The sequence below is a fragment of the Athene noctua genome, chromosome 2, assembly GCF_965140245.1.
Source record: "Athene noctua chromosome 2, bAthNoc1.hap1.1, whole genome shotgun sequence".
Lineage (NCBI taxonomy): Eukaryota > Metazoa > Chordata > Aves > Strigiformes > Strigidae > Athene > Athene noctua.
Window position 1 is genome coordinate 150,419,356 of NC_134038.1, and position 12,922 is coordinate 150,432,277.

The window sequence follows — 12,922 nt, forward strand, 5'->3', positions numbered from 1 at the left end:
AGCTACTTACCCTGCTCATAACTGGCCACAGACAAACTGTGTGAAATACACTCAGTTATTCAGAGAACTGAAATGGACAGACCAAAATCTTTTGTGCCTTTCCAAACAGGGGTGTTTCACTTATTTTGACCTTTAATCCATTGCTTGGTTAATTTCTACAATTTAAGTGATTACATACAGTACAGCTAAATGCTCCTTTCTACATGGCTAGCTAGAATTACCTTTTTTTGGACTAACTATCGTATCACCTTAAATTTCAATTACATGAAGACACTGATTTTGTAACATTAGGACAATTGTGAGAGTTCTCTTTCTACTTACCGACTGGTTTTCTACCAGGGACCTATTTAAGGCAATGAACTAAGAAAAGAGGAAGAATATCACCAAAAAACCTTAACTTTGCTGTGCTGGTGCTGACCCTGCACTGGAAAATTTTCAGAGGTCCACAGGTCAAAACCACACAACTGTAATAACTGGATCAAAATCCCCAAAGACTGACAAACTTGGCTTAAAATGATAAAGTAAAAAATTCATGAATTTAGGATTTTGCTTTCTTCATACGCTCACAGCTTTTATTATTTTTATCTTTTTGACAGATAACACAATCTTATTCTGAATGCTAAAACTGTTGAAGAGAGGCATGAATACTCATTTAGAATGAACTGGATTTAATACATTCCTAATTTTCTCATACATACTTTCCATTATAGCTCACACCTTTTAGCTTGATTAACCACAAACACTCAAGTAAAATAATCAACAAGATTTCATTTAAAAGGTTACATTCCATTCTAATGTACTTTATTCACAATTTGCCTGTCTCTAAGATACCCTGTTTCCATTTATCAATCAAATGGTTTCTAAGATTAGGTAAAATAACACAAAGCGGGATTTTAATCAAACATGCAATCTGCAATACAAGGCAAATTGATAAGACAATACATTAGTTTAGGCTACTGACTTCAACACTGAATCCAACTGTAAAGCTCAAAATTTGCAAAACAAGCTACTCTGTCACCAAATTCCTTGCCAACTAGTAATAAATACTTCTCTCTTCCACAATCTTTTTCTTCTTTAGATTGAAATGCATGATGGTCACTATCATTATCTCTGCTATTTTATACCTTTTATGAAACAAGAGGGCCTAAAGGGAAAAGTTTTATGCTGCTTCATTCTTTAATCATCTTCATTTTTAATGTAGACTCCAAAGAGAAGTTCAAAGTGTCATCAAGAGTCTGATTCAAAGTGTGTTAGAGTTAACGGAAAGTTTTCCTGCACTCTCACAAGATTATGCCACAGGTTTTAAATTGCTTCTTCTCTTTATTGTTTTTGTTATTTGAATTTTGCCTCAGTTGTCTATGCTGCCCTAAAGCATCAGAAGAATAATTTTTATTTTATTAAACACTCACCTCAAACCACTGGCCATGTGACTGCATTTTAAGGATGACACAAGGATCTGGTTTTGAGAGGGCATCCCTGTCTGATATGCCTTTGCATGCGACCCGCAACTCCACTTTAGTCAGGCATGGGCTGTTAAAAATTCCCAGAGTATTGGCTGCTGATTCATAGATGTTGCTCATTTTCTTCATTCCTTTTTCTGAAAGAGATAAAAGGTCCATTAAGAACAGTACACGCACAGTACATGCAGAAGCCAACACAACGTTCTGCTAGCTAATGTGACCCCATAACTGTGAACAAGATCCAGAGCAAGAGGGGAGAAAATAAAATCAAAGGAATACCTATAAAAGAAAGAAATACATCAGCTTGTAATGTTCAGAAATAAGTCAAGTTCAGAATAAAATTTTCCACCATTCCCCCTGAACTCTAGGATTGAACTGTGACCTCAACTTCCAGCTCTGCTCCTGTTACAGAGATGCATTTCCCCAGGCCAAAGGATAGACAGGATAGTAATTCTGAATTTCTCCTGATAATACCTTATTCCAGTAATAAGGCTAAACTAATTTTTTCAACACTCCTTCAATCAGCTTTTATTTCTCCATACTCCATCTAAAAAGCATGCCCTTCAGCTTACACAAACTTTTTGTGTAAATGCTATAGAAGGCCCCTTTCATATCAACCTTAAATTCCAAAATACCTTTCACTCTCTATTTCCACACTTACTGCAGAAGATTACCTCCCCCCATTCCTAAGTAAGTAGCCAAGATTGATGTTCCAAGCAGAAGGGCAGGATATTTATGCTTGCAAATCTTGTTGTTATACAGTGTCTGCTCATTTGAGACAGGAATAACAGTTAAATGAAGAGAGACAGCTGGAATAGTGAGAACCTCTGTCCCTTACTTCATTATAAATACTACCACCAATCTTGTAGCTCAAGCCTTTGCTCTCAACAGAAGCAACAAAAAAACATTTTCCACACAGATCTTACCAAAGCCCACTATATTATCACTTTTGTGTCAATAAATAATATGGGCAGACTTTAATTTGCTCACTCATTCTAAGCTTCACATCCTGACCCCTAAAAATCTGTCTCCTAATACAAGGATTAGTTCACCCCCCTTATGCCATATGTAAGAGCTGCAAAATATTAATTCAACACTTTTAGAAAGCATATTTATTTTATCAGATAATCAACAGATTTTTTGGTGGTCTGTTTAAAACCTCTTTACTGTCTCTTCCCCAGTACCCTGTTCTCAGAGGTTAATGATTTTTGAGAACTATTTTGATAAAAGTTAAGTTTTGGCAATACAGAAATGAAAGTAAAGTTTTCTTTCCCCAACTCTGTAAAGTTAAAAAAAAAACCAAAAATGACAAAACCACCCCTTCAGAAACTCCAGTTTTCCTATAAATTATAAAGTTAAAATTAGAAAGGTATTCCTAAATTCAGAGAAATAAGACTTGGCATTACAGCGTCGACCTCTAATACATACAGATAAACTTCAGGAATGTAAGTCTGAATGATAAGGCAGATGATCTGCTCTCCTTGAAGGTGAGAAAAAAGACAATTTACAGTTCTGCAAATCTATTAAAATCTACAGAACAATTTACTATATGACCACTGATCTGCTGTGAAAACCCCAGCTGGTTGGGTTCGATATGTTTGTAAATAAGTGAAGTGAACGTGGACGGACTCTAACTACCCTCTCTAGCTCAAGCTCTACAAGCATATTTCCTTATGGTAAAACAGGCTTCTAGAAATGTGAGCCGTGCCACAACCATACTGCCTGACAACCTAAGATCAAAACTGCCTCTTTCAGACCTTCCCAGTTACCCACAAATGCTGTCAATGTTCCTTGAATTTACTGCTAGGAAAGAAGAATGGGAAAAAAAGCAAAACTAAACAAAATATGGAAAAAGTTAGGCTACATTATAAAGCCCAAAGAGCATACCCAACTTCCACAGAGTGTATTCCTATACACTAGTTTAACTCCTTATACATTTTTCGCTAAGACTCTTGACACAGAAAATAGACCAGCATCTCTCAAATCTCAGACTTTTACAGGGTAGGGAACAACATTTTGTCCTCGGTCAATTCACATCAGTGATGGCAAGATCACAGTCCTAGTTGAAAGCAACAGCAAGCAGATGGAACTGGGCTCTAGCCTAATCAGAACTACTCTGATAAAATCATAATTTGAGAAGCAATGGTCTGCATGCAAGAGGGACTTGACATCTGATATCTCAACAAAGCACGACAATAAGTGTCTGGAAAAAGTGCTACCAAAAGTGACAATTCAAAATGATGTTTGGGAGACTGTTTCTTCACTTTTCGTTGCTTTTTTTTTTCCTCAAAGAGAACAGATTAAGGTGGTGGCAACTTTGACAAAGCCATTGAAGGCTACTATTTAGCTAAAAATTACAGAAAAAATTATATGTATTCATATATATTTTGCTAGCAATCATCACAACTCTGTTCTTTCATTCCATTTCTAATATATCCCTGATATATGTCATCAGATACCTAAATTTCCATCAACTGGGATTACAAAAAGACTGTTAGAAACTAAGGTTGGGGAGGGACTGTTGTCTAATTATTCATCGTTTTATAATCCCATCTCCTTCAGAAAGCTGCTCAACAAGCTCATCCCACACATTTACAATACATTTTTACATGTTGCCCTTTCCAAATTGAAATCCATTTGAAAATTAGGTTAATTCTGTCTCATGCACATCTTACATCATTAATGAAATGTCATCCTTTGTGCAGAAATAGGTTGGTGATTTAATTAAACCGGATGATTTCAACACTAAAGAGAAGGAGAAAAAGTAGCAGAGTGAGGGGGAGAGATGTATTTTTCTTCCTCCCACAATAATTATACATTGTTTCTTAGAACAGCGGTAAGTATAAAATTATATTTCTTTTTATCACTACAACTATTACTTTGGCTTTTACAAGTTCTAAATTTATCAATGGAAAAGATCAAGCCACAGTCTTACTCTTTTGTCCCATTATATTCTTCTTTTCACATAATCATCAGCTTGGGCTGCTGTGCTGATGTCACATTACCAGGAAGCTAGGGGCTTGGAAAATAGATTTTGAGCCTACTGAAAGTAGGTGAAAAAGGTATTATTTTACATAAACATAAACAAGTTAGATTACGTAAGAAATTTTTTGTCAATTAACTACACAGTATTGATAGAGGAATAAATTGTTCATTTTTCTTTGCTACAAACTTTTCCTTTTTCACTTCTTTAGAATTTTGTAATTCCTTCAGTGTCTACGTGGCTTTATTATTCACTGAGTAAGAGCTGTATCTGTGAGAGGAAAGTGATAGCATAAATATGAAAGCAAGTTAACAAAGCAGTAAGTCACGTACTACTGAAGTTTCCAGTTCACTTCCTCTGGAAAAGAGGAAAACAGTGTATCATTATATGCTTCCCCCACAAACTTACTAGCCAGTGCTAGACTGCACCGAATGAGGAAGCAAGACCAAGCTTTATGGTTTCACTTCTCCAAGGTGAAACAGCAAGGAAGAAAAACTTAAAGTACAGTGTGCTGAAATCAAAACACATACTGCGTTACAAAAAAAAAAAAAAAAAAAAGCTATAAAAGATCTTCATAGCACCAGGTACCCTATGGGATATAAAGAATAAATGAGGACCTAGGAAGACAGTTCTAACTCTCCCCAAAATATTCCACATCTGGCATATTTAGAGCTCATTTAGTAGAAATTATTGTGCTCTGTTGACATTTTTTAAGAGATTCATGGCTCAGAGAGATGTCATTGATGTGTATAAATTCCTGATGGGTGTGGGATAGAGAACATGATGTCAAATTCTTCTCAGCAGTGCCCAGTGACAGGACAAGAGGCAATCTGCACAAACTGAAATACAGAAAATTCAATTAAAGAAAAGGAAACCTATTACTGTAAGGTTGGTTGAACACTGGAACAAGCTGCTTGGAGAATTTGTGGAGTCTCCCTCCTTGGAGATCCCCAAAACTTGCCTGGACACAGCCGTGAGCAACCTACTTTGAGCAGCAGTTTAAAATAGACGATCTGCAGAGGTCTCTTCCAACTTCTGCTACTCTGTGACTAAGCAGGAGACAACAAATTGTAAACCCTTTAGGGTACAGACTGCTCTGTGATCTGTTGTTTTTCCTGTGCTTAGCACACCTGGGTACTAATCCATGATTTGGGCCCCTTGATTCCAAAACCATGCTGAAACTCAAAAGACAGACATGAGCCCAGCATTTCTGGTAACTAGTGCTACAAAGACTCCTGTGTGTAGATATTTCATTAAAAGCAACAGCAAACAAGTCCAGAAGTTTGTGTCTGGCTAAATAACTGGATTACACTGAAAATCAGTATTACGTATTTGCCAGCTACATTTTTCTCCTCTCAGAGGGACTGAATGGTTTAAAAATGTTTAATCATCCAGTGCCTATTAAAGTAAGGATCTCTGTGGTGTGAGATACAAACAGCACATGCCTCTTTCTGTGATCTAAAGGCTTTGAATTCAGCTCACAAACAATCAGATCCCCCCTGTTACAAAGTGTTGATCACAAAGGGCTTTAGAGAATCTCTCCACAAAATGATAACCAGTCTCCTCAGAGTCACCATGAAATAAACCTAAGATGTTATCCGACTTCAGATTTCAAGTTTTCTCCTCTGCCCACTCTGTTATTTTGCTCTCCTACACACACAATCTCCAAAAAGCTTTTCTGCAAGTTGTCTGGTGAAGTACAAAGAGATTGCTTCTCTACAGCACCTTGCAAAGAACCAGGGGAACACACGTACTCAGTCTCACCTTCAGTTCAGGTAATGAATGAGTAGGGAATGAGAAAGATGCTGAGATTAAAAGCAGTAATAGGTGTGTTCTGCATTTGGAAACAGCGCTTGTTATTTAGAAACCGGTACTCCAGACCAAAGCACACACAAATGACTCTGGAGGTTGCAAGTTTCCCGTCACCATATGTTGAGAGCTGTGTCTGAATCATTTGTTCTACTGGCACCTGGGTCATGAAAAGAAAATGAACCAATAGCATCTGTCTGCTTCTGCAAAAATAAACAGCAAGACCCTGCTCCTGAAAAGGTAAATTACAATGTTTACAGTATGTGCACGCAGGGAAATACTAATGGTAGTTATATGAAATAAGAGCTGTGAATAAGTGCCACCAAAAGAGGGCAAGACCTAAAAGCACTGGATGTTGTAACACTAGCTGCTCCTACTGATTTATACTTATAAATTATATACAGGAGAGACATTTAGCGTTCAAAACACAGGAGCAGCTGAACTCTCTAGATGGAAAGCTTTGAACCTACAGTTTCTGAATCTTCCAGGGTTTACAGTCTAATAAAAGTAAATATGAAAACTGTTACAGTTAGCAGTTTAAAATTAATAAAACTCAGACTACCAGCTTCTGCTAGAAAACAGTGCTCTACAGTTTGAAAGAGATGGAAAACCAGTTTTTTACATTATTAAGAAATGTGATTCTTTAGCACTAAGGAAGTTGTTTCCTCTAGTTCTGTTCTAAATTTCTAAATTCTTGATTTATGTTACAACCCTAGCAAAATCAAAATCTCAGCAATCATGTTCATTTTTAGGTGAAATCACGAGCTTTAAGTGACAAGCAGAATCTGATTAAATAAAATGCCATTTTGAAAGCATACTAAACTTTTTATAGGGTCTGATCTGATATCCATGAAAGTCAGTGAGAAAATAACCCACTGATTTCAATAAAGTGTGTGGCTGAGTAATACAGTGCCCCAAACGATCCTGTCTTCTCCCAGTTATCATTTGACAACACAGTAATGAAAAATAATCATTAGGCACAGAGGGGTTTAGCGCTTCAGAACCACCTCTTAGGGCCTGACCTAAATGCCACTGAACTTATTCATTGGCTTCAAATATGCATTTCTCAGGCCTTGTAGATTTTGTGTGCTTCTATCTCCCATTATGATGAGAGACCAAGTTACACAAAATACAGTAAGATTTATAGAAAAGGATGAAATTATGTTGGATGTTCAGGTAGAAAAGTTTTAAACGTTCCTCTGTTTAGTTACCTGTTCAGCTCCAGCAGAATGCAGGCCATGGACCCCTTCAGGGAATGATACTAATCAAGATGAGCAATCATTTTTCTTTAAAAAACTTTATGTGACTGGAAATTCCCAGTCTCATTGAATAACCCCATCAGTTGTTGGCATGAAGGCTTCCCTGGCTGTGAAAAGCAAACCCATTCCTTCTCACTCAGCTATGTGTTTGGCAAATAAGTTTGCGCAAATGAGGAAAGATGGGAATTCATCAGGAGGTCCTGATTCAGCAAGTTCATTAAATTAATATTCCATATGCTTAATCAGGAACTTGCTACGACACCTGGCTGGCCCAGGACTGAAGACAGAGCCTAGGGTGATAGCAGAGAAAGCAGACCTATGTTTTCTACAGATTTATATCAGTGATTTGGAACCAGTGATCAGCTGCAGAAGCCAATGTTAATTGTCCTCCATTTCCTCTGTAAAGCAACATTTTTTTCACTCTAGTATTTTCATAGTATAGGGTTTTCCGTAACGCCTGTTACATTGTCTGACCAACGTCACTATGAACTATTTTTTTTCCTTATGTCTAATCCTTGTTGCAGCTGTAAAAGTTGCCTCTTGGCCTTCCTCTGTGCACCTCTGAAAACTTACTTCTCATGAACAATTAGTACTATCTTAAAGCACGGTCATTCAATTACTATATTTGGGCATACTTCGAGACTGATTATCAGCCATATCTCTAAACACTGCACAAGACTCTCCTCCTATCAATACTAAAAAATTATTCTGGTCAACATTAACTATGTTGTAAATTGCTACAGAAGTTTAAATGATCACAGCTAACACACACAAAATGTCAGCTGTCAAAATTAATTTGAATATAAATTACTATATAATGAGAAGTCAATAGGTTAGCTAGACCCCCTCCACAGGATAGTTTGTGCAATTAAAAATATGATTTTTCCTTCTTCCCTTTGATTCTGTGACTCATACAACAATTAACAAAGATTATTTAAAGTTACACCTACCAAAGTTTGAAGGAGCCCTTTGCAAAATTATCAATAAACTCAGTAAGGAAGGAGGATCTGGAGAATCCACAGCAGTGCTGTTGTGAACAATGAGACAGATCTGATAGTTCAAGTAATTTATTTGGACAGAAGGGGAGAAGGTTCAGAACAAAGTGCCAGCAGTGTAAATGGAAATATACACACACTGGCAGTTCAAAAGGACTCATTACCATAGAACCAGCTGAAGGGGAGAAGGAAAAGTCACTGGAAAGAAATTGAGACATCTAATGTATGACAAAACACTGTACAAAAAGTGTGCTACACCTATACAAATCACCCTGTTTCAGTTAAGGGAGGGAAAACCCCACAATAACTGGAGCACGGGGAGATGCTCAAACATTCCCAATTCTGGATGGTCTGAGTAGTTAGACTCACTTGATGCAATGCAAAGCACCTGTAAGAGTCAGCAGCTAAGATACACACATTCTATTACCCTCTATTAGAAGTGCAAACCTGAGATTCTCCCTTGTTCCTTTAGTATGTAGCTAATGTCATCAGCCACCTCTTAATTCACAAATTTCCCACTGTCTTCCCATTTACAATCCTGTAATAGGCAGGAGAGAAATCTAAAAATCATTAATACAAAAGACAGGAGACTGGGTAACAAATCAGAATAACAACTTCCCTAAGGATAAATGCAGACAAGAGGGTGATCTGCTACTGGAAAGCAGTACCAATGCTTTTTAGCAGACAAATGACAGACATTTTTCACGGAATTAACCAAAGTTTGCTTTATTTATGTTCACTGTATTTGTACCAGTCACAAAGAGTCTGCCTCTCTCTCAGTAAGGCTAGCTTACAGGCTTTTGTACGGAGGGTGTGTATTTTATACTGTTTATAAAATGACACACTGTAAGACAGTGTGGTATCTTAATAGGACAATAGAATATATTTTATTGGGAACAGTGTAGATGCCAGAGAGAAAACAGATTGTCTCATCTGTATGCTGACATGCTGTAACAGCTAGCCCCACAGCTGTCCTCTAATCCACTGTCTTGTTTCCTTAAATGTGCCCATCCAAATCCTTCACTTACAACTCAATATTGCCAAGCAGAAACATTAAATAGTCTCAGTGTTCCTCTTCCAAGTCATGAAAATTACATATTTTATCTCAGAAAACATTAAAGAAAGTGGGTTTGTTCCATTTGCAGAGCCATTAGAACTGATGTTTTACAGCTCTCTCTCACAACTATAAAAGTTAAAAATGTATTTAAAAAGCAAAAGAAAGAAATGCCAGCAAAGTTCAGACTGTCCTACAACATGACTCCATGTCAGGATTTATCACTAGGACTGAATAACATGAAGCCCCAGTAAAATTCAGGCTGTCAAGTAAGTAAATTATTTGCTTACCAGTTTGGCTATCGGGTCTTAGGAGTCTGCTGTATTACTGTTGAGATAATACCTGAAGCATAGGTAGCTATAAGCACAGGAACTAGACACCAATACACGGAAAAGCTCAGGGCTATTGAATCCACTTCAAACACCGTACTGAGAAGTTTAACACAAAAGAAATAACCTATTATATGCAAACCATGTGTGGAATATAAGTGACATGTAAGCATAGTAAATCACAGAAATGTAACTGAATATCTCTCTCTAATCAACTTGAAAGCTACTAGCACATGATACTTATTTCACTGCTTATCATTAAAAGCCGTTACAATTTTCATAGCTTTTAGTTTGCTGCTTGCACTAAATGATATATCAAATGAAACACAGGGGAAAAAAAAGTTATTCACTCTGAGGATATATGTTTGCTGCTTTTTTAAATCGGTTCTCCCAATTACATATTAGAAGGAAAATAAAACAGTGTTTGTCTTAACAAGAACTCTAAAGCCTTACAATATAGTTACTTATAGTTAATTGAAGTTTAACTGATATTCACTATAGTTGAAAGAAAGATAAGCCTGGAGTAAAATCAAATATTCACAGCACTCCAAGGTGTAGCAGTCACAATTCTGCTATCAAATAAACCCAGCTAAGAGCCTTCAGAACACATTTGAGCCAAAATAATTGTTGAAATAATTATCTAATTCTGAACAACAAGAAAGATTGAGTCTATTATGTTAATCCTCACATTATTGTCTACACATACATAAAATACATTTAAAATTACAATTACCCATTATCCACCTTGCAAAAGCACACTGGCTACCAGCTACAGGGAAATCATAGAGTCATAGAATTGTTTAGGTTGGAAAAGAACTTGAAGATCAAGTCCTACGGTAAGCTAACACTGCCAAGTCCACCACCAAACCATGTCCCTAAGTGCTGCCTCTACACGTCTTTTAAATACCTCGAGGGATGGTGACTCAATCACTTCCCTGGACAGCCTGTTCCAATGCTTGAGGACCCTTTCAGTGAAGAAATTGTTCCCAATAGCCAATCTAAACCTCCCCTGGCACATTTCCTCTTGTCCTATCGCTTGTTACTCGGAAATGAAGCAGCAAGTTGTATTCCTCAGTTTTACTCAATTACACCAATGTATATAAACACATGTAATGCTTGGAAGAGTTTATCCATTTACAGATGTAACATATTGCAAACTGCTCATTTTCCTCAACAGATGGCCATAACGGCTTTTCCTGCAGCATAAAAATGATCCTACAAGAGAAGCTGCTTTCTGCTGCTAATCCAAAGATAGGCACATCAAGAACAACAGTGAGGAAGAACTTCCCATTCATTATTTAGTTCCTGCATTTGCAATGCAATCAGAAGGTATACTTAGTGCAGGCTGGCTCAGGGCTTCTTAGCAGTGTGAGAAAAACTGAATTTATCTGCTACATAGGAATGTTCTTGGGGTCACACTGAGACCAAAACTGGGACAAAGCTTTGAAGTCAAGTTGCTCTGTCAGGTAAGACAGGAGCAGAAGGAAGGGAGCAACTGATACTGCCACAGACAGTTGCTCTTTCAATCCCCCAACATGCTTGATCCCTTTCTCAGCAACAGACAGAACTCCTATGGCCTCCCAGGTCTCTCGTAGGTGAGCAGCCTGCCCACCCTCAGGGGGCTGCTGGGTAGTGGCTGGCTTTGCCTGCTGACTAAAGCTCGCCCTGAGTTCCCTTCCTTTGCAACAGAGGTTCAATGACAACCCATTGGGCTTGTACCGCTATTTTAAGTTTGAGCATAAGCCTTTCTTGCCTTCTTGTAATTTATTTAATTTCCATTTTCTTTTCAAGATCCTTGGTCAAACGTTTGAAGAGTCATCCATGTGACTTAGGACAGAGACACATCGCCACTGTCTCAGCTAAATCAGCAAGGAATATGACCACATTGCAGCTCTAACAGCAGAAACCAGAAAATCCTAGAGAAGCAGCTCTACCAGCCAGATTATATTTATATTAGAAGTGTTAATCTCTTTCCTAGATTAATTTCTACTAGCTGAGTCTTTCCTCTATGGAGCTATATCCTACTCCATATTGGGAGTGCTTTCCAACCACAGTACCCCCATACCATGATAGACTCAGTCTCTGAAGAAACCAGTAGCTATTTTTGGTATCAAATTGATTCATAAAAGAATCGCAGCATGCTGTCAGCAAAAGGTCCCATCAGTGCCAAATGTATGGTTGGTGCCAGTGCCTTGCCATTCCTCTGTTGGTTGTCCACGTTCCACAGGAACAGTGCTTTACTGAGCTACCAAAGATGGGTCATAATGTGCCAAGACACAGTACAGCCCCACATAGACCCTAACCTGGGTCCTGGAAGCAACAGAGCTTTGTCAGCAATGTTATAGTGGAGCCACTTCCTCCTGACACAGTGCCTAGGCTTTGGCTTAATACCACTTTTGAAAACAAGCTCTAAGAATCCAACCTACCAAGAGTTTTCAATTGTTTCTCTCCTTCAGGAATTTCTAGAACATGCGAAACATCTTTGTTGTCAACTACTAATACAAATGAGAAGTTAAGATACTGGAAATGTCTCTTGTAAAACTTTTTCTGACACAAGATTGTCTCTTAAGCTCTTCTAAAAGGTACCTATGAGTATACACAGGAGTTATGTCTTCCTTGTGAAATCTTCAAGTCAGCATCAGTCTTTGTTAGCATATACTTAAAGAAAAGGGTAAAACAATTCAGCTCTGCTTGTTATGAGAGTTTGTAGGTGGAGGGAAGGGGTTCTCAGTTCCTAAAATGTACACCAAAAAAAAGAAGGACCCATATCATCAGTATTCATGGAAGTCCTACTGACAACTTCCACACACAAAGAACAGCATAACAACTGCTCTTGACGTGACTGCCTGGTAGGAGAGCATTTAGTGAAGTTCGTATTAGGCAAGCAATACCTCTGAGATTTGGGCACATATTGCGCGAGGCTTCACCTACATTCATCTGTCTTTAAAGGACAAATTTATATGAAGTGCAATAAAGGAAATGAACCACCCACTGCAGTTGCTAGTTAAAATGACAGAGAGAAAACAACACAAA

At 37.8% G+C, this 12,922-nt stretch overlaps 1 protein-coding gene across 1 annotated transcript in view; it reads right to left on the reverse strand.

Annotated features, from left to right (window-relative positions):
* The window catches only part of CPNE4 (copine 4), a 249,287-nt gene that overhangs the window by 190,628 nt on the left and 45,737 nt on the right, over window positions 1-12,922 (reverse strand). Inside the window, exon 2 of the mRNA XM_074900646.1 lies at window positions 1,410-1,597. Within this exon, the coding sequence (XP_074756747.1) occupies window positions 1,410-1,589 (180 nt within the window). The 5' untranslated portion in view covers window positions 1,590-1,597. The remainder of the gene's footprint in view (window positions 1-1,409; window positions 1,598-12,922) is intronic.